This window comes from Spodoptera frugiperda, chromosome 7, assembly GCF_023101765.2.
Source record: "Spodoptera frugiperda isolate SF20-4 chromosome 7, AGI-APGP_CSIRO_Sfru_2.0, whole genome shotgun sequence".
Lineage (NCBI taxonomy): Eukaryota > Metazoa > Arthropoda > Insecta > Lepidoptera > Noctuidae > Spodoptera > Spodoptera frugiperda.
The window spans coordinates 8,945,508-8,969,835 of NC_064218.1; the positions used below are offsets into that span (position 1 = coordinate 8,945,508).

Genomic DNA, 24,328 nt, shown 5'->3' on the forward strand with positions numbered 1-24,328 from the left:
CGTTCTTTGCGTACAATCTCAAAGAGCTGGCGTTAAGATAATCAGAGTTATATAATATTGTAGGTTACGCACGAACCGACCGGTTAGACGGGTCGTTAACTTATTACCAGTAGTTAAACACAGCTTGTAAACAAACCTTCGGAGGAAATTAAGTTCATGTGCTGAATAACACTGTTAGTCATAACGTTTTATATTGAAATGGTCATGTATTGTTATAGATGACCATTTGTTCATATAAAACTGACACAATTTGTTGATATGAATCTAAATTTTACAGAATATTGTAAAAGCCATTCTGTGCTCATCATCATCATCAACAGCCTATAACTGACCACTGCTAACCATAAGTCTCTTCTTACACGGAGAAGATTTGAGCATTAATCAATGGCGATTTCAAACCTATAATTAGAAATTATGCGGATTAAATTATGCTTATTGGGTAGATACCGATATCTATAACAAAGACACAATGGACTTTGCCCGCAATCCTGTTTTGAGACAAAATGTGTCATATTTTAGCTGGTGCAATTTAACCATCTCATTACTCCGTAACCCGAAAACTGCTGTCTCATTTGATTTCATTGATTAATACTATATAGTCAAGTCACTTTGATCCTTAAATTATCTGTTTTCATCAATCAGTACCTATCTTAATATTATTGTGAAACTCAACTATCATCATATTATTCATAATATTTAATATGTAATTTAAAGAAATTCTATACATAATAAGATTGCATAGCATGCTGATTCGTAAAAAAATAGTATTACCGTGGAAACGTTTAAATATGACGTTTTTTTTAGTACTTAAACTACCGTTGCATTAAAACAGTTTACCAGACCCGCTAATCTCGTTTTACTTGATTCTCCTTCTGCATTGACAATTTCGAAGAGGCTAAAGTGATATCAATCATTCAAGACATATTTCATTATAGCAACTATAAAACCAGGAACTAACTGGCTGCCTATAGGAGGATACCCCTAAATTAAATCATTTGCCTAAATCTCCTCGTTTGGTTAACGAGTTGGACATTACGGTTTCGCAGAGAACACTACTTTTAAATTGTGATTAATTATTGTTAATCCATTTTATGTTAATAAATTGTCCAGTACTATTGATGACGTAGGTATTTTATAAGTTTATGTATTCTATAGGTATTATATAATTATAATTAAATCTTCTGCCTTGGTCGAAGCGAGAGTGATTGTCAGACTCTTACTCACTAAAAGTCACCTCGTTCCTACTCCTATTTTTTGAGCCGAAGCCCCGGTAACCCGCTAGGCAGTCCGCAGCTCCGGAGATAGTTCGCAGCTCCGGAATGACGTAGGTCCTATACCTATTAACATAATTAATCTATGCATAATTTTCATACCTTTTCACCAAACAAGTTACACAACAAAATTCCGTGAAAAATTAAACACGGTTCTCTAAATGCCAAATGATAATATAAAGAATATAATCGATTATCTAATTTTTAACACTAAGTTCACGAACACTTAGTTTGGAATTCAACCTTGGTATTATAACTGTAGTTAGAATCTTTTAATGTCTGCACTTAAAACAGTAAATATCAAAATGGCATTTTATGGTCAATTTGTAATTATTAACACCAAACATTCATTCTATGACACATTGTGTTTACCCAGAATTAAGTAAATATATTATATTCAAAGGTGTATATGAGTATATTATAAGATAAAGGATATAAAGGATCAACTATCACCAATTACCATAATCTGATTTTTTAAAGTAGCATAACCTATATTGTGACTTTCGTGAGACATACAATATTAATGATTATATTATTATTTTTCGGCTAATTCACGTAATTATTTGACGGAAACTCGAAAATATGAGCCCCTAGGATAGCTTTTAACTGGTCGACTTACTCGTCAAATTATTACGTTAGTAAGCCGAAAACATAATAATTAATTTTAATTTAACAAAGTAAGGAGTTGCACGGACGCTACTATCGGGCCCTACATGGGCCAGATACAGATTTCTTAGCGTCCGTATCCTGGCTACGTTTTGGTAACTTATTTGGAGAAACGGAAGGTTTTGTCTGTGCAATTATGGACGAAGTTATGTTGACGAACAACTACCGAAAGTATATTATAAAGGATGGAACGGCTGACATTTGTCGGGCATGTCATCGCCCAGGGGAATCCATTCGACATATAATTTCGGGTTGTTCTCATTTAGCTAACGGAGAGTACTTGCACAGACACAATCTTGTAGCCAGGATTATTCATCAATAACTTGCTTTAAAATACAAACTTGTTGAATCTGAAGTGCCGTATTATAAGTATCTGCCTGACCCAGTTCTTGAAAATGGAGATGTCACACTGTATTGGGATCGAACTATCATCACAGACAGGACAATTGTTGCTAACAAACCTGACATTGTGGTGATAGATCGAACAAGCCGTCGCACAATGATAATTGATATAACAATCCCACATGACGAGAATCTTGTGAAAGCTGAAAAAGATAAAGCCAGTAAATATCTTGATTTGGCTCATGAGGTTGTCGACATGTGGGATGTAGATTCAGCAATCATTGTGCCGATAGTCGTATCTGCCAATGGCCTTATAGCCAAAAGCCTCGACCAACACCTGAGTAGGCTAACGTTAGATGGTTGGATCAAGAGCCTGATGCAGAAGGCAGTACTTCTGGACACGGCGCGTATTGTCCGGAAATTCCTCTCTCTTGAGCCCTGACCACCGGTAGCTTGGATTTATCCCGTTACTGGTGGGCTACTGCTTTTTATATTTTTAAATGTTATATATATATTTTTTTCTCTTTTTAATTTAATATTTAAAAATGTAACTAACAAGTAAAAGAAATAAATGAATTGATCAAAATTTTACATACCTAACTTATCCAAAGTTATAATAGATGCTGACAAGATTAAATATTAGAAATCTAGTCCAAGATCAATTAATCTTAATCTTAACCTTAAATCAAACATTACCTACTGGTATAAAGCATTACGACACTAAAAATAAAATCGATAAACACAAATACAACAAAAAAACTAAAAACATTGAAAGTCAGAAGCGACAAGCAACCTTGAAGAATGCAAGTACATAAGTAATACTTATTTACATATGTATTTACCATAATAATAACCAGTTAGCTATGTACTATGTATGTACATATAGTACATTACATCACAAAGTTATAAAGTGGACAAGCAAAGCTACATGATACACAATGTTATTTACACACACACACACACAAATACATCGTCACGCCTTTTACCCCCGAAGGGGTAGGCAGAGATGCACATTACGGCACGTAATGCCGCTATACAATGTACACTCACTTTTCACCATTTGTGTTATAAGTTCCATGTAATAGGGGGTGAGGCCTACTCACTTGTAGAGTAAAAAAACTAAATCGGATTTATTTCGACATGAAATAACGCTTGCGTTTTGTTTCGTTGTGTGAGTGAGGTTACCGGAGGCCCAATTACCCCTATTCCCAATGTTCCCATTCCCCGATTCTCCAACAAACCTTAAATTCCTAACCCCTAAAAGGCCGGCAACGTACTTACACTTACAACGAAACGCCTCTGGTCTGTCCATGGGCGGCGGCGATTGCTTACTATCATTTGATCCGTCTTCCCGTTTGTAACTTCATCCCCTAAAAAATCATAAGATCATAAATGTATTTAGACCTCAACAAGGAATATTTACATCCTTCACTAACCTAGAATCTAGATACTAAGTAAGCGGTTACTTAATGACTGACTACGAGATCAAGGCAAATCTGTGCACATTTATGGAAACCTGTTTTATTCCTTTATACGAAAAGTGACAACTGCAGAGAGGTATGAAATTTGTATATTTGTATGAAAGGTGTTCTTCTTCTCTGTCGTTTCGCTTGGCGGAGCGGTCGTTGTCAAATTGAGGCGGCCGTATTTGTATTAGAGATGGATGTTGCGATTCATCATTCTTCACGATCTCCCGCCATCTCTCCCTGTTTGTGGACTGTCTGGCGCAGTCTGACACAGGATTTCCCATTGCCGATTTGACTTTATCAGTCCAGCACATATGATCTGCCTCTTGATCTGTTTCCCTCTACTTTACCCTACACGAACAGGCGCTCGATGGAGTTGTTATTATGCCTGGAGACATGGCTAAAGTACTGCAGTATGCGCGTTTATACTATGGTTAATAGACACTTTGTGATGCCGAATTCTCGAAGGAAGTAACCAAACTGTAAAACGATGCGGATCAGTGGACGCAGTTGTATGAGTTTATATACAAAACAAACAACAAAAATCAAACAAAAATCCGTTGCGTGCGATGCGTACGATGTGTACGATGGGATACCTGTGGACGCAACCTTTAATTAAACGAAATATTATCTAACACATTCATAACATTGACATAACGATATATTTTATAATAAATTTACAGATGTTAGTAACTGCATATAAACCTAGATCCCTCAAGGTAATCCAGGTGGTCTAACTCTATCAATGCAATGCCAATGTATAGTGACTAGCACGTCAACCTACTCCAATATATCAATGTTTTCATTACATTATCAACTTTATATCTTTATACGATAAAGTTGAAAATCTATTTTTAACAGATAGGTGTAGGTTAAGCTGCTGGGCGAATGTACTTGAATCTAAGCTGTTTATATTTAGGTACCATAATAACGTTGTCAGTTGAATGCCTTTACGTCTATTTGTTATGTGTTTGTAAATATGAGATTGTATGGTACTGCAAACCAGTATATAATGAACTAGCTACTTCTGGGCGGTTTCACCCGCTCTGCTTAGCTCTTATTGTATAATATCTTATTTAACACAAAAAGAATTATTCAAATCGGACCAGTAGTTCCGGAGATTAGCGCGTTCAAACAAACAAACACTCTTCAGCTTTATAATATTAGTATAGATGACAAATGTTTAAGTCCTAAGTAGATGTAAACTTTTATAGTCGTATTTTACCAAATCATTTGACAAAGTTAGTCGATTTTGAGATGGATGCAGGAAAGGGAAGAGAACGACCTATACTGTTGCCCTTTTCGGAGCAGACCTATTAAAATAGTAATTCTTGATAATGTCAAATCATCAAATTTGTTTAGGGAAATGTTAAAATCGTGTTATTATTCTGAGATCCTCCGTGGTTTGATCAAATCCCTTAGAGATTTGGCCAAATCCCTGTTCTTATTATATCGCTGCGACATATACACTTAATTAAATATTCTATAACTGTGATCGTATTTTGCTACGTCGTAGTCAGCCAAAAAGGGCGTGGTTTACCAAAACATACAGTGGCACGTGGCCTCTGTATGTTTCAAGAGATAAATAAAATCAATTGACTAGGATTATAACTTTATGAATTTACTGATCAAATAAACTGCATATTAATTTTAAACCTAATAACCTAATCTAGCCAGTGATTAAAAGGCAATATTCTAAATGACAAATGATTAAGCAGCAAGAGACTTACCTACTTCCTATTAAATTGGGATTAAAGTAATATATTAAGTAATAAGTGGGTAATATATTATTTTAAAATGATAACATCAATCGTGTTATTTACGCCATCGGCATTTAAAACTCGAGAATGATGGCACCGTGTGTTTTTATTATTTTTGTGTTGGATTAGTCTCTGACCGGAAAATCAGATTAACCTTTTGTATGCCGTATATAAAACAATAGAAAATGCGTTATGTCTCGCGTAGATCTGTGTTCTGGCACACAAAGGGTTAAGTCTTAAAACACCAAAAAATATCGTAAGATATTTCGGATGTGTTATAAAAAATATCGTAAGATATTTTTATTATTGTAAAATAATTAGGATAGCCAGTGGTCTAATCCTATTCTTCTTGTATGTAGAATCTCTGATCTAGGAAACTGTAGCCCCTTACTGACTGTCTGTGAGGCCGTGGTATCACGCCGGTCGAGCCATCCCATTCGTGCCGAAGCATGGCTCTCCTACACTTGAATACTTACAATTCCTTTGCTTCCATTCCCTCCAACTTTCAAACAATCCTTTGGCTTCGCAACTTGGTTGCAATTTCCACAATACTTTGAAAACAAAACAACAGAAGGATTATCTTGTTGTTCGTTTTCCAACAACATTTCTGCACTTTTCTTGTTTTTGCATCTGAAACGAATTGGTTTGTTGTGTTTTATATATTTTTTTTAGTTTTGAATGGTAATAAGAGGTACATTTCCATGTCATCCTTTAACACATTAAATACCGTAGTGGTCACCGATGACCGACGTTAGCGGAGGATTAACCTTCAACAGTTTTCTATTGGCAGTCAAAGACTTAAGTATTATTAGTATGATAAGATTAAGTAAATATTAATTATCTCGTCAGCACGTCATCTAAAAACCGACGTGAAACAACGCTTAGGTACGTGGTGTTTCGTTGTGGGAATGAGGTTACCATTGGCCCAATTCCCAATCTTCCTAATCCCCGATTTTCCACAGCTCTTAAATTCTCAACATAATATTTTTTTTCATACACATTTCATATACCTACGTTGTAGCCTGTAGGTGGTAATTATATGGTACAAAACAACCAAAAACTAGTACTCGTAGTAATGTTCCATAACATAATCTCTTTATAATCAAAGCTTAAAGTTTATAAATAAAGAAAAAGTGACCTTCACCTTACGACCTTAGGTAACATTTAGAAAAACGCGCCGGAACGGAACACGCTACCGACCCACGCTACTGTTGGTGATTAAATCAAATGTAAATGACCTGAAATTGCTTTAGGACTAATGTTCCCTTATTTACTTTTAAGTATCACTACATAATATAAAACAAAGTCGCTTTCTCTGTCCCTATTTCCCTTTGTATGCTTAAATCTTTAAAACTACGCAACGGATTTTGATGCGGTCTTTTTAATAGATAGAATGATTCACGCGGAACGTTTATGTGTTGTTATTTGTGAAATACATGCATAATAAATCACCATTGCACCCATGCGAAGCTGGGGCGGGTCGCTAGTTTTTACATAAAATAGACCAATGTCCAATACGGTCATTTACGGTCATCCAAAACGTCCAAAATAAAGCCAGTATTGTATAACATCCATATAAAATTAGATGACCTTACTACATCTGGTTTGCCGCATATTTTAATAAGTTACGTATCAGTTAATTTGTTTGTTTTAATAAGGTTCAGAGAACATAAGAAATGTCAGTAAACAAATATTATGTAATAACAAGAACCCAACGAAAATGTATTGGCCTCGATTGTAAACGTTTTAAAGAAAATTCTCAAAAGCCAAAGAATCGTTTTTTTTATGAAAATCAATGTTTTTACAATTAATTTAGTAATTATTTAATTAATAAACTAAGTACTACAAATAAAATCATTACAGTTAAGAAATACTATACATAAAATACCTAAACAATGCATGTATTTGTCATCATGATACATGAAAATTCTATAGCATTCTTTTGACATTAGTACTCAGCGAATTATATTTAAATTGGTTACTCAATTCATATTTGGTTATCAGCCTGAATCAGGAATGATTTATCATACAATAGAGTAGCTAAAAGTGCATTGATTATGAGGCTTATAAATAACAATGCCAAATTTTAACAATATCTACCACTATAGAGCAAAAGCGACATCTTTTTTATGCCAATAAAGAGCTTTTCACGCCTACCCTTTTGTTAACCCTCTTTTTGGTACATGGAAATCAGATAACGGATTGGTGGAATACCACGAACTAGGCGTGAGTCCATTAGTCAACCCTGAATTACAGTACTTACCTAAAAAAAGTACTCAACAAAAATTATGTAGGTAATGTGCGTGGGATACTACATGTTTTAAACGTACCTACCCACGACAGGAGAGAAAATCCTATTGTAGGTTAAAATATAAGACGGAAAACTTAAAACAAAATATACATTAAAACAATAATTATGGACACTATTGGACGCATTTAGTTTATCAGAACGATTCATATTATCATTAGTTAGTGTGTGCCTGGTCAATTAAAAACCGATCATGATACACGACACGGTCTCATTATACTCGTATGTGGGCAACCCCATTACAAAAATATATTTTAATTTGTTATATTTTATTTTTAGACAGGGGTTTTGAAGTGGTTGGTGAGGTACCTTGGTGAGGTGAGAGGGAGTGTCACGCCCAAATAGTGAAATGTTACTAAATTTTAAGTTGTACTTAAATATTGTGGTATCTCTGTTATATTATAAAGAATTGATAGGGACAGAACTAATTTTGAGAGCGTCTTAAAATTGAATAGCGTTTGAGTATTCGGACATCAGACTCTCACTGACTTTGATAATAACTTTCCTTTAGACAATCCTTGGCTTTTCCCACTTCAGTTTTAAACGAAAATATGTAAATGATTCGCTAGTGTAATTAATCAATAATAAGTTCATGAAGGGAGTATACAGGGTTTTTTTATGTTAAATGGGCCGACGTTCGGCGGCTATCTCACCTGATGGTAAGTGATGATGCGGCCTACGATGGAGCACGTCTGCCCATAAGCAACCTATACATACACTCGGGCTTTGAAGACACCCAGGTTATACCCATCAGGAAACACAGACTCCGTCAAGGAGTTCCACTCCCTAGGTAAATTTTTAAAGGTCGGTAAGGCACATGTTCCGCTTGTCATCGGCCAGGGTAACCACTCAGCCATCAGGTGGGTCGTGCGCTTTACTGCGTGGTATAAAAAAAAATTAATTATCTTATTTACCGACTATCTACAGAGAGCAGATAATTTTAACATCTATAACATACTCAGTATTTTTTAAATTAAAATCAATAGGTAACTATGTAGGTTCTTAAGACAAGTTGCGTTGCAAGACCTACGGGAAATTAAAGTCTATGAATAACAAAATGACGTTAGTATTTTGAAATAATAATACTATTCATATTTTTACTACACACTGTGTTTTGTTTATACACGTAACATACTTTATGCTGTTCAAGTTGACTTTTGAACTACGCAGTATTTACCGAGTAATACGTTGCACAACTATGATCTTCTTGTAAGGTCATCTTTTTTTAAACTTTAAGAAGTAGCCGAAAACAATGGTATTCTGTCTCTTTCTAACTTTCTTTTGCCCTAACTTGTACCCTTTGTATAGGTTTTTCTTTACGTTTATAGTAATCAAATCGCGTTCGGCGCTCTGATTGGCCGTCTCGAATAAACCAACTAATCAGAGCGCCGAACGCGCTCTCGTTTCGATTACTTTAAACGTAAAGCAAACTCATACTAAGAGTAAGGGTAACGAGTACTCAATAATAATGTTCACAATCTATTAGCAAAGTAAAGACAAAGCTTACGTTTAAGACGAAAAAAACTTCTCGACAATCCTATCTCTCAACAACTATGAGATATAATAATCTACCGCCACCACTCAACACTGGCAGTATAGTCGACTAAACTGTAAACTCAGTTGCCATTAAAGGAAAAAAAAAACAATGAAATATTTTTTTAAACTTCATTCTGTCTGCACATTATAAACTTTTTTCTTACCATATTTTTGAAGCTGTAAATCATAATTTAATTTTTACTTATAATTCAAATTAATGTAAGTATTTCGTTTTAAAAAAATCCAATATCATATTATAGCAAAAACATTTTTTTTTACAAGTTCTAGGTCAACACTTATGACTTAATAGGTTTGCAAACAGTATTCAATTCACCTTCCGACAACTTCATTGCAGTATCGTAACCACTATCAGTAATATCATATCATTAATCAGTATACACCGTAAACGTGCGATTACGCAAACGTACGCGTAATAAGTTACCGGTAACACAGCGTAACGCGAATTTCCTCGTTCCTCATACAATTAACTGTTATTTAGTGCGTTAGGCTATACCAACGTAAGCTAGATAATCTAGGGTTATAGGCATAATGCTTATCGCTATGTATCTGAAATGGAAATCACTGATTTATGAAAGTACTAGTTACTCAAGCGCGGTTTCGCCCGCTATTCCTCGGCTTTCCAGTGGTCGTAATCTGATGTTTCCATGAAAATGTATTTAGTCGCAAATAGTCCGCATGCAGGTGATGGCTTGTCGTTCTACGTGGAGGACTAAGGGGGCGGCCTTTGTTCAGCAGTGGACGTCTCTCGGCTGATGATGATGATGATGATGATGAAATAGTCTGCATATCTATTTTTTTGTTTTAAAATAACGAAATACCCCATACAAACTTCTATCTCCTATTTTAGGGAAACAAGTGGTTAAAAAGAGACAAAACCTGGAAAACAAAAACATCCTTCTCCATCTTTTAAAAAATCTCATCATTTCGTCGCTTCTTTTTGCCATGAAAGACAGACAAACAGACAAACAAACAGACATACACACACACACTTCTACATTATAATATGTGAATGTTTATGGGCAGTAAAAATACCCGACAAAATATACGTACTTGTCACCAAAGCACTGCAATTACGTATGAACTTACATTTTCATTATTATTAATAGTGCGCACCAATCATTCACGACTCGTCCCATAAAATACCTAATTATCATATTTTTCTAATAGTTATGCAAATAAAAAGAATATTTCTAAAATGGCACCTTTTATACAGTTTGTTTTAAACTGAGAACAAAGAAACACGTGCAACGTAGCGAAAAAATAAATCGTTATTTTTTTTTATTTGTGAATAAAATTAGTTCCTTTTTCAAAGTTGACGTTTTATATTCAGTGTTGCTAGTGGCTGTTGGCTGTGTCCGAAATGTCTTATAATCACGATATACCGAAATATACGGTCAGTGTATTTTATACAGATTTTATCATTAAAAAAGAACATTTTTACTTCATTTTCATACAAAGGGTCAGCCAAATTCAGTGTCGTTATCATAATTATTTTATCTTAATTTTATCATCGTATTTAACCACAATTACCTAGGTATCATTTTACCATAATATTTATAATTAATTTGATAAATTAATAGGTATTTAATGTGCATACTTACGTAAATAATTCAGTTCAAAATAATATAATAATTGCTATATCCGATATGTGTCATTCTACATAATAGAATCGACTTGAGCTTTGCGTGTAAGGTTAAAATGATTATATTGACCCCTGGCCTGACCTACATAATTCAAAATATCGGGCAGGATATAGATAGCAGTAACTCAATAAACAAAAGCCGATTATTGGGTCTCCAATTTTCCATTTTTAAATACGTACTTTTCGGAAAACTGAACTTTTCGTACGGTAAGAGCGTGCCCATGTGAAAAATCTATTCGTAGTACGTTTTCTATATTAAAAAAGAAAAGTGTAGCTCTTATATAAGAACATTTCGGAAAAATCGCACAAATATCGGGATAGTACTCTTTTCGACGATGAAGTGGTAGGCCGCTAACATAAAAAAAAAAAACAAATATATTTTTTTCTATGTTAGGGATGTCAGTGAAATGTTTCCTGATGTGTTGGAAATTATCACTTGTACTTGAGACCAGTATTTACAAAGCACATTGTTTTATAATTAAGTACACAAGTATGCAAAACTATCTCATTTTTTCTTGATCATGACATTTAAAGTAACGTTACTACATTTTAATTGCTACGTACCTGTACCTAGTAAACTAGTTTCATTCGAAATTCGAATTGATATATTTTTAAATGCCAGTTACCAACCAAGTTTCATTCACAACATAATCGTTATTGATGAATGTATTTTGTTTTTATACTTACTTCCCTATTTAAACAATGCATTATTTAACATAATTATCGAAGCATTATTCGTGAGTTTAGTGAGAATTAACAGTTTTGGCGTTTGGCACACTATTAGACGTTAGAACAGTTTTATCTCATGAGTAAGGAAAAAAAAGTAGTCGAGTTCCTCGTCAAATAATAATAATGAATAAGCCGAAAACATAATAATTTATTAAGAAAGACAGAAGTCGCAATACACGGTATTCTATGTTTAAATCCACCTCATAATATTTCAAAGTTCTTACTTTTGAATCTTAATGAAATCTTTTTTTTTTTTCTTTTGAGCGGGAGTTATCATCAATTCTCCCGTTCCGCCTTGAGTGAGGAGAGAGATTGTCAGAGTTTTACTGACTAAAACCACCCAGTTCCTGCTTAGAACCGGAACCCTGGTAACCCTGGTTGTCAACAGCTCGGGATTTTATGAGAAACTTAACGTAATGAGTTATGATAAAGTATACTTACATATTCAAGTATTTATTGCATCCATAATGTACACAGGTTTTAGAAAATACAGTATTTAGTCACAATTATGGACCCTGTCGGGCACAGCAAAATATAAAATTCGTAGGAGAGAGGAAGGGCTTTTAGTATTAATTTAATGTCACATTGATGATGGTTCATATTATATGTAGATACTTATATCACACTCTATTACTGAAATGTACAGTTATGTGTTTCCCTTTTAAAAATAATAAATAGTGCCTATATAGCAGTAGGTTTTGTTTGATAACTTTACGCTTCCTACTTCAAAACTAATATTCATTTACAATAATTCTATACAATATGTATTTTCAAGGCCGATTTTTTCTAAAGAAACATAGGTAATAAATTACTGTATTGAAACGGCACTGATAATGATTTCCTATTTAAACATCAGCCGATATGACAATATAAGTAGTTTTAAGATATATTTTCTTTATATTCTTAAACTTATACGCTCATCACACTAATATTATAAGTAATATGAGTGTCTGTTTGTTTGGATGTTTGATCGTTAATCACGCTGAAACTGCTTAACCTCTTGTCTGTCGGTATATAAGACACAATAGAAAACACATTGGGTCTCGCGTAGATCTGCGTTCCAACAGACAACGGGTTAAGGGATGTTGATGAAATTTGGTATAGAAACAGGGAATGAGCTGACTTGAGTGATAGGATACTTTTAACCCTAGTACTAATTGTTTCTATATTCGTATTCCAAAGAAAATTTCAAGTGAAGAAAACTAATTCATATTAGTTTCTTTTTAACTATTGATAAGTTTAAGAAGATATCTAGTATTCTAATAGACCACGAGTTTTTATATAATTTAACATACTTACCATTATTTAGTGAATATAGTGTTAAAAATAATGTTCCTTTCCTTCATTCCTCTTAATGTGAATCAATGAGCTATTTCCACGGGAAATATCTTTTGAACAATACATACATAGTTACAGTTATAATATTTCTACGGAACAATAACAAAACAATATTAACTACTTTATTTTTTAATTTAAAATCAGTAGCTCAATCTTTGATAATTTTCCTTTTTAATCTAATACCTATGAGTATACTTAAAACGTTGAGGAAAATCTCAATAAAACATTACACAATAAATAAATTACGACAAATCTATTTAAATAAACTAATTTATTCAAGAAACTTCCATAATAAATGTTTGTATGTGAATCACTCTTGTTGACAAACACATAAACATCGTTCGGTTCTGTCTAATCGTAAACACATGCACAAATAAAACAAATTAAATAATCGTCCTTTACCGCGTCACAATATTTCTGAATCAATATTGACTGACTAGAAAGAAAAAGTAAACAATCTAATCACATGATCCAAACAAGTAGGTTATGCATATTATAAATATTGTTTATGTTAAACGGTTTTAATTGGCGTATATTGTATGGTCATCAAGATTAAGAGTGTGTACTAAATATCAGATACGTCAGGAAGGGGTTAAAATCCAATTATTAAATTTGTTCCAAACAAATAAACAGGTCAAACTAAATAAAGCAGTTTAACAATAACAATTTAATGTTTTCCACGGTCAAAAACTAAATTATACAACGTTTCAATACAATAAAATATAATAAAATCGTCACACAATAATAATTAAGTAATTAATTCGGCGCATTTTAAAAAATGGTTTTTAAAATTTCGTAACGGAAAATAACTATCAATTTAATTATTAAAATTTTGTTTACTTACTCAAAGTTTATAATATTTAAAACACTTAGTATCTACCTATGAGTACTAAAGAAATATTAAAAACTTATTTAAATATTAGACACATGCACATATTCTATACTTACCTATACAAATTCTAAAAATTCTAATAATATCAAGTTCTTATAAATGTTTATGCATATATATGCATGCAAATTTACATAAATGGATAATCGTGCGTCAACCAAAAAAGCTATAAATACTTACATATTAAAAAAAAGTATTTAAAATGGCGAGGCAGGCAAAGGCGAACTTGACTCAGCTATTTTCATATTCGAATGAGTCCGACTGTCTGCCTCTCCCAAGACAGACGTGTCAGTATATTTTTTTTATGTAGATATATTTATTAAAAAAATACACGTGGAACCTTTTTCTTAGAATACACACATCGATAAGTAAATAATGAGAACTAAATAAGTTATAATAAAACTATTTGCAGGAAAAATAATAAAATTCCAGTTACTCAACCGTCTTAAATTATAAGTTAAACAAATAACTGTGTAGATCAAAAAGAAATATTAATATTATATCAGTCTTATGTTTATTTAGCTATTAGAATATTTATATTATGAAGTAGGACATTTTATCAAAGGCTGGCCAGATATCTTTTCATAAATATCATAATTTTATCAGCTAATTATTAAAGATTACCTAAATCACATCACAATACATATTTGCGTATAAAATCAATTCTACAAATTATTTATAAACAAATACACATACATAAATTGTTTAATTAATTAAAAGCTTACCATACTCACTGTTGCTAATTTTAACACATTTATTCATTTACGTATGAACGCCTCCATTTTTTATTAGATTCCAAATTCAAATGAAACAAAACATCAATTAAGAAAAAACAACATTTTATTAATTCATCCTCGATTGAGGCAAAGGAACAGACATTCAGCCAGTAAATATATCGTATCGTATTCTCATTTGTAGCAGTTAGTTGAAATGCCGGCGCCGACGGGGCAGGACGCGAGTGCTAAAAACAGTGACGTGCATGTTATCGACATCGACTTGGATGTCGATCAGGTTGTCGCTCCGATCGACAAGTCCGATATACCAGTGATACACATCGACAGACCGAAGCAAATGAACACCAACACCATGAATGGAAACGGTAAGATTTTTAAATATTTTTTTTTAGAACTGGATTTTTTTTCTTATTGGGTTTCCCGTCAAAGATTAATAAATGTAAATTAGCGTCATATAATTTAGAGACCATTTAATTATGTGGGTATCACGATTTTATATTATAAACGGTAGAACCTTCACCTTCTCCAAGTTCATCACAGGTTTAATATCAAGGTCCTTTCGCCGACGAAGTATGCAAAATACTTTTATTCCAAACAAATTGAGAGACGTGTTAATTGTCGACTCTGTAAATATTTTAAAAGTTCTGTATGTTTAGTATATTATAGTGATAGTATATGTTTGACAAATAATGAATCCGTAGCAGAATATTAAATAGACGAACTGTTATTAAAACAATGATATCACACTCCAAAGCGATGTTTTCTAAAAATAAGTATCTACCTACCTTATAAAATGCCGTGAAACGCTTACTCCCGCGAAGAGCTTTTTTGGGGTTAACTCAAGTGTGACCATTTCTACCATGATATTAATAACGCATAGGGTGTTCCTGGACTAAGTGTTAGGTACCTATACTTAGAGAAATGACTTTTAAAACTGTTATACTCAATTTTTGTTTTCTTGTAAATCATAAATCATGTATGTACCTACATACTAGGTACTTACAATTACTTAAATTTAAATACAGATATGTAGACTAAATAAAAATTCAAACTAAGACAAAAATATTTACAACATAAAATAATCATAAGAAACAAAAAAAAATATTATAAATTAAAATTAACTTACAGCGTCCAAAAAATAGTCCTCATCATTAAATAGTTTACTTAATTAAATAATTATTTTTAAAACAAAGTACACCAACATCCATTTTGTTTCTAAATTTAGGTCCATTACTTACCTGCTTATATTAAGACGTGAGCTAATCGGTTGGTATAAACAACATAATCAAAAAACATTTAGGTACATACATCTCCACGTGAGTTCACGAATTCCTTTGTGAGCCTTTGTGAATGTATTTTATTATTTGTCTATTGTTTAAAAAGTTGTATACGTTTTTAATTCTAGTTTTTTTTTCTAAATCAGGCGTCGACAACAGCTGAGGTATTTAAGTCACCTATTCATTAGGACTTTTTATTTACTTATGTAACTCCATGAAGAGCGAAATATGCTTAGGTATTGTTGCTAACCGAACCTAAATAATAGATGTCTATTAATATTCATATTTTAATGAGAACAATGACTATCTGTTGCTAACTTATTATAATTGATAGAAACAAACTACAGCATGGTATATCTGCCATCAAGAACCCTTAGTTCATTTCAAAGCTATTGTCAAGAGAAGTATACTTTTTCAGCTACAAAAGGTATTCTTTGTTGGTTTTTATATGAATATGTTACGGTCTAAAGAAGCCAATAGGTGATCAAAGACCCGTAAAATTAAGATGAAATATATAAATAAGTTCAATCGATACAATACGTACATTATGCAATAGAACACGAGCCCATCACTACAACGGTGCAACCAAATAGTGCCATTAAAACGTTTCAACGCTTACTTTGACTTTATTCTATCATACAAACCTTGTCTTATTTAAATAACAAGTCAAAAAAAGAAGTAATCTCTTCGAATTCTATGCAATCGTGCAAATCTATGCGCACGTCATAGACAACGACAGTTTATTTTTATTTGTAGCCAATAGACTTATAGAGTAAAGGTCTTTTTCGCGCCAATTTGCATTCCTTTTTTTTATTTTACAATAACGCAGTTTGAGTAACTCATGAATTGTGATGCAATGGTTTCTGTTTATGTAATACTAAATAATATAAGAAAAAGTAATAAAAACCAACAATTCGTTGTGTGAAAGTACTTTTGTAATAAAAAATCAAGTTTACAATTTACTTCGCAGTCGTTTTGTGATATTTAAAAGTGATATAATAAAGTGAATCTGGCTTTCTTAAAGAAAATTGCGGGTTAAAAATAAACATTGTATGCATTTATGTAGTTATATGGAGAATGGCCACGTAACTTGGCTTTTTAACATTTTTTATTTAATATGTAATATTTTTATCCGCGTCTATGATCAAGGGCAAAATATTACAAGTTCCTCAAAGAATACTTTGGTAATTTCCAACATTCTCGCTATACAGCGTATCTATATAGGTAGTACAAAATCAGAAATTCCTTGGTAACACTAAGACCTGGCATTAAAAAAATCGATCGTAATTTACTTACAACAAAACTAAATATTATTTACAGTTATCAATAATTTAAAATCAAATACATGGCACATGGATGAACTAATCTGGATGTTAAATTATCCTTGAGCCTATTTATAGCACATGGATGAACTAATCTGGATGTTAATTATCCTTGAGTATATTTATAGTACATTGATGAACTAATCCCCAGTTTAAGCTAAATGAACAAATAAATACATATATTCTACCATTACCTTAACCTGCGCAATACGACCAAACTACTAGCTTTAAATCATAACGTTAATAACGTGATCAAATTAAGAACAGAGAAAAATTTAAAATTACAAAATAGTAATGAACGAAAGTTAAATTACTAAATATTCTTGTACCTATGACAAATGTTTGTATGAGAAATGTAAGAAATGTGATAGAATGCCGATCTTACCTAGTAGTTTAGTTTTTTTCTATAAATAGCGATGAATTTTATTTAAAAATTACATCTCTCCTCAGCATGTTTTTTCAAATTGTCTTCTAGTATAACGAATTAAATATCAACAACTTGTTGATCAACTTAATTTAGTTTGAAATTAATTTAAACATATATGTATGTATTTACATTAGGAAAATACTTATATGGAAAAAATATGCGTTAGATGTCCATTATGAGCGCTAAAGGCCCCCGCAAACTTGATTATGATCTAATATGAATTTGTATGATATAAAAAAACTATTTATATGTCTTATATGATTTCCTAGTACACTGCGCAAAAGAGCAAAACCAGAAATGTATTTATTAAACAGGTTTGATGACCTCGAGCTTGTTGGCAGGTCACTATTAAAAACCTTTTCCATATACCAACTTAGGTAAGTTGTAAATTCGTCGATATAGGAACATACAACACGCAACGTCACGCCTTTTTATCCCCAAAGGGGTAGGCAGAGATGCACATTACGGCACATAGGTAATGTTAACAATATGTCAAAAAATACAAACGTCTAAAAATCCGATGAGTATACCAAATGTAACAACCCGTGAATCGAACTTTGGTTCAATGGAGGCAGATACATAGGTATAGGACCAATAAACAGCCAGTTAAAATGAATAAGCCCATACTTAGAATACATTATCCTCAATCTTACCCAAAACATAGCTCAAAGCTTAAACATATTTAAATCAAGTTTGTATTATTGTTATTACGACCCCCACAGTCATCTGCGTAAACACGTGAACAGCCTTTTGACCGACACTTCATGCTTAAGTACCTACTACCGACCACTGCTGGACCGTAAGCGGCACGCGGCAGTATTAATTTGAGTACCTCTACTATTACTGCGACTCGTACCTTTAAAGGAAGTCTTAATACCGATTATATAACGCAAATATTATCTGCTATGCCTTTAAGGGTAAGTCATGATGTACAGAGCAGTTTATTTTTATTGAGGTATAATTTTAAATGTGTTAAGGATAATTGGATGCAGGATAAATTAATATAGGTAGGTACATGTAATATGTATAATGCTATTTGGTAACCGCACAGTGTAATACATTTTGACACCCAACTCTTTAGGGACTAGATATTTTGGTAGAAACCAGCTAGCAGCGTTCTTTAATACATCGAAACCTTGCAATATTAAACATATCAACGAAATGGCTAATGTTCGAATACTCAAACGCTACTCAATTTTAAGACTCTCTCAAAACTAGTTCTGTCGCTATCAATTCTTTATAAAATGACAGAGATAGCACGATATTTAAGTACAACTTAAAATTGAGTAGCATTTCAGTATTCGGGCGTAAGAATATGGCAAACCCGTCACGGGCTGTCAATGATGTTGATGATAGGGAATGGTTTCACTCAAACCTTTTTCTGGAATCATTAGCTAGTGTAAACTATTAAACGAATTGCTGTCCCAACCATGGTCCTTAGTCCCTACCCAAGATCAGTCCAAGTAGGTAGATATTGCCTTTATAACAGTTTAATCTGCAACTTTACTCTTAAGTACCTATACATTGCATGTCTTTCATAATCTATGAGTATCTGTTTCCTTTGACACTGCCCTGACCAGTTTTGTCGAAGGGATCGCTAGAGAAAGCTTGTCTCTTGCTATAACTTGATTAGCACTTGCAGTAACTGTAATAAATTTTCTTCTTCATTCCTTCATAAATACAAATATTGTTACGGAGTATCTATCAGAAAGGACGTTGACGTTCGAAAACAAAATAGCATCAGGTTTATACTAAAGACCATGGTATATTTCGAAGACCGTCATAGGACTATTTCTCTTGTTAAAATCTTCTTGGTCCCTTTGACGACATGAAAGAGGCGTATAACATGAATTAGTTCCCAATCTTCCCAATCCCCATTTCCCCAACTACTCTTAAATTCTTAACACATGTAACTGTAATTCGGGTGTCCATGGGCGGCGGCGATTGCTTACCATCAGGTGATGCGTCTGCTCGTTTACCGGCTTATACCATAAAAAGTAGATAACCTAATTTAACGTAGTTTCTAGAGAAGACTACGTGACCACAGCTCCCACAAAAATCTATAAAAGAGACCACAACTATGTCAATCATTATTTTAACTTGAAATTATCGAAATTATAATTGCTCAGATACTAAAAACATTAATTTATAGTTAACACCGATATGTTAATTACTACCTACTATGTAACATTGAGATATTATGTCTATGTTGTTATTATTATTCTTAGTATTCACTAACAATACAATAAATTAATTTAAAACCGCTTGTAGATGTATATTCAGCATGCGGTGTGCAACACCATCCTCCCACCCGCAATTAAATGCTCATGCAGCAGAAGTGCAACACAAAAAACAGTCGACATTAGTTTCGCTCCTCCACGGAGACACATCTTCAGAAGATGTTGACTCGACGGTTCCCGCAGCTCGAATCGAGGGAAAACTAAAAATTAATTGTATTGTTAGTGTAATTTGGACTTCCGCAAAGTAACCGCAGACTCTATTCTATATACTTACTACCACACTCAGAGACATTTAATGATTACTTAAACTATTCCTTAGTAACGATTTTGTATCGAAAACAATTGCTAAGGACTGGCTTAAGTAACCATTAAATGACGCTGAGTGTGGTAGTTAGTATTGTTATTTTTGACCTTGAACCAGGTCTAAGTTCTAAGTCAGATGTTATTAGAAACAAGATGTCTGAAAATCAGATAACATGTACCGAAGGTCAATGTTAAGCCGAGGATTGATAGAATCTAGTAATTAACATCCAAGGCACTAGACTGGCTTGTTCGTCTAATTATTGTGGGAAACATTAAGTAATAAGAAGCAAGTAAATATATTATTACTAGCTATTTCCGCGCGGTTTCACCCGCTCCGCTCAGCTCCTTTTGATCGTAACGCAGGTAATGTTTTATAGCATATAGCCATCCTTGATAAACGCATTATTTAACACAAAAATAATAATTCAAATCGGACCAGCAGTTTTGGAGATTAGCATTCATACAAACAAACTCTTCAGCTTTATATATTAGTATAGATAAGATACCTACAATCGACCTTAGGTTCTATTCAAATCAGACTGACTGATCAAAGTTGGATGGGTTGGTGATTTTGGTCAAAATTAAAAAAGAATATTGGTGCTTTCAAATCGAATGATTGTGTAGTGTTTAAATGGGTACCCTCAACTTATAAATGGAACATGGACATGATGACGCAGTGTCGTGTTTGTGTCTGATTCCCCATATCCTGCCAGGTCATCGACCCGTGGGATAACAAAGGGGGATATGTATTGCAATTTTACTGACCCACATAGTGCAAACTATACAATAAATCTCCTGCGCAATTGATGATCGTCATTGAGATAGACTTGAGATACGCAGTTCTGGTAGTTTTGTTATTATTGATTATCATACACTACACTTTTGATAACATTACATGTCAAAGATATGAAGGACAAATGGCTGTGGTAATAAAAGAAAAAGGGATCTTAAAATTCATACTTCTTTTTAAGTGTTGGGAAAATCATGCTTCGGCACGAATGGGCCGGCTCGACCGGAGTGATACCACGGCCTCACATAAATTGACGTGAAACGGTCGTTGTGTGAGTGAAGTTACCAGAGCAATAGGAATCTTCCCAATCCCCGATTCCCCAACAATCCTTAAATTCCTAACCCAAAAGACCGGCAACGCACTTGTAACGCCACTGGTGTTTTGGGTGTCAATTGACGGCGACGATTGCGATTACGATTACCATCAGGTGATTCGTATGCTCGTTTACTGGCTTATACCATAAAAATAATTCAACAACTCGATCCGACAAGTAATCACCGTTTTCATTTTCGTTCGTCTTTATAGATAGTCCAAGATTACTTTACCTAGACTTGTTCTATCGCTTTATTTTAACTATAGTTATAGTATCTAACAATAATACAGTCTGAACCTAAATAGGTGTTTGTCTATTAACTTTAAATTACTGGTTCTGATTGACAGTGCGACCAAACGATGTGGCGATGTGTCCTCACATGATTTATTGTCTAAGTAATCAGGTTACAATACTTAGGAGTTACATGATGTAGTTTTCTTGTAAATATCGGTTAAAGGTTTAGTAATCTGGTGTGTTTATTTTAACCATCTAATAAGGAGCATTATTGAGAAGTCGTTTTAGCTAAAAGATACCTTTGGTAAAGAAAAGGGCCGTAACCGACGAGCATGCATCATGAAAAGACTGATGACTGTTGATGAAGCGAAAGAGGTATGTCAGATTCGTAACCATCGGCGTTGCATTGTCTCCGCCTATCCCCATGGGAGACAGGCATGAGGTTATATGTGATCACTCTCCTGTTCGGTGCGTTGCCGGCCTTTTGGGGGTTAGATTTTAAGGGTTGTAGGGGAATCGGAGATTGGGAAGGCGGGTAATTGGGTTTCATCGGTGTAATGTTAATGTTAATGTAAAAGAAGCAAGTCCTTACACATCTCAGATCCTCATCACATCATAAAGAAAGTCAAACAACAAAATTATCAGATAGTCTAACATCAACCGACCAATGACAGCATTGTTGATACTTCTTATTACAGCAGAGGGTCATTGTATCAAAACTCACACGAGACGCATACATCAAGCATTAACTTAATAAGTACCTACACACATGTATAGATGACAAAACAAAGAGTTTCAGACAAAGGAGTTTCTTTTTACGTCAGTGTTCCAAGAATTTTAGTCAGTCCGGAGCTGCGGACAACGTAAAAGGTTACCGGGGCTCCGGCTCAAAGCAGAAGAAGGAACGGGGTGGTTTTTAGTCAGTAAGAGTCTGACATGACACTCCCTTTCATCTCGCCCAAGGTTGAGAAGCCATTGGATGATTTTCCCCCTCAAAAAAAATGACATGGCGGACAGCGATAGCGCTGAATAGCCTAACAAAACTCTGTTTTTCATGCAAAACACGAACGAACGAAACATTATTCCAGTGTTTTATAAACTCAGCGATCCAGTTTCATTACCTATATACACAGTAGTATGTATATACACGCAATAGTACATAAGGATAAATTAACACGATACACTGTATTTATAAACTCTGTTTCCAATTACCTAGGTACTGTTGAAAACATTCACTGTTGGTTTTCATTTTCATAAATAAAGTGGGAAATGTGATTTGATTTGACAGAAAACATATTCCCTTTTTTTATTTTTTATTTTTTAAAGACTGAAAATTATCCAATGACTTCTTCCACCTTGGGCGTGGTGAGAAGGAGTGTCAGACTCTTACTGACTAAAAACCACCCCGTTCCTACTCCTGCTTATCTAGCCAGGGTCCCAGTAAACCCGCTAGATAGTCCACAGCTCCAGATAACACAGAAATATTCCTTAAAAAGTAAATACATTTCTGTAAGTACTCCACTAGCCTTGTCCCAGAAGTGTCAATGGGCAAGTCACCTTGCTCTGAAAAGTTTATTTAAATAAGTATTCGAGTTAACAAAAACGTAAATATGAATTACTTATGCGTAACTAAAATGACCACGTTTTCTGAATTCCTAAAATCGCAACTACAGTTTTCACAGTAATGATAAGATACGGTAATATAATTGTCTATACTTCACTGAAGCCGGTACGAGTTTGAACGTTTAAAGAAAACGCAACGAGAACGCGTTCAGCGCTCTGATTGGCCGGCTCGAATGAACCAACCAATCACAACGCCGAATGCGCTCTCGTTTCGATCTCGTTAGACGTAAAACAAACTTGTACTAAGCCCTCTGAAGTATAAACTAAGCTGAGTAATCAAATCAGTCAAAGGTGAATAAAATCGTTATTTAATTTAAAAGTAACAAAAACGGATGTAAAATAAATATCGACGTCACATCATTCAAATGAGTTCCTTAAACGTCACTCTATGATGATGTTCAATTCTTTTTTTTTGCAAGAGGTACTCATTAGTGCCTCCCTGCTTCATACATTAATGATTATATTGGACGTGTTTACTATGATATTCAAGGTTTTCATTTCACCGCTCTTCTCCGCCCCTCTCCGCCCCTCTCCGCCCACAGTGATCGCCGTCAAAAATTGATATTTATTCTATAAAAAATATATATAGAAGTAATAATGATGATTCTAAAATTAAACTATCGTAAAAGAATTGCAGTGAAAAACGTATTTTTTCCTTTTCAAAGACAAAGCACTAAGCAGAAAAACCCTTTCATACAGCCCAACTAAACTATTTAAATTTTCGACTTACTACGTTTCATATCTTCTGAATTATTTCGTTACGGGTTCCCACAGTCATTCATGTCCCTGGGACGCGCCGGATTTCAGTGTTCTGTGTTTTAATGGTTGTATCTACTGTAGATACAACCAACCTGGCTTACAGAAGTTCCAGCGGTTTTGGGAGGTTGAGGCGGGATATTCCTATAAAAAATAAATACTACGAACAAATTCCGTAGCATTAATTTTCAAAAGTACCAATAAATACCAAAACAACTAAAATAGTAAAATAACCAATACTGCTTAAAAACAGTCGTAGCATTACAAGATGATTACAAGGCATGCAATAAGGCGCTTGCGCTTACGAACAATCTTGACACTGAACTACCAAAGACCAAAGC

The 24,328-nt window shown here is 33.8% G+C and overlaps 1 protein-coding gene across 5 annotated transcripts in view; it reads left to right on the forward strand.

Moving 5' to 3' along the window:
* Window positions 1-10,584: 10,584 nt before the first annotated feature.
* Window positions 10,585-24,328, forward strand: part of LOC118265756 (aldehyde dehydrogenase, dimeric NADP-preferring) — a 40,213-nt gene continuing 26,469 nt past the window's right edge. For 3 of the 5 annotated variants that reach the window (XM_035578880.2, XM_035578878.2, XM_035578885.2), the window contains exons 1-2: window positions 14,180-14,255; window positions 14,887-15,067. In XM_035578880.2, coding sequence (XP_035434773.2) covers window positions 14,220-14,255; window positions 14,887-15,067 — 217 coding nt within the window. In that variant the 5' untranslated portion in view covers window positions 14,180-14,219. Of the gene's footprint in view, window positions 10,764-14,179; window positions 14,256-14,886; window positions 15,068-24,328 lie in introns of those variants that run through there. The other 2 variants (XM_035578881.2, XM_035578883.2) reach the window with 2 other exon arrangements.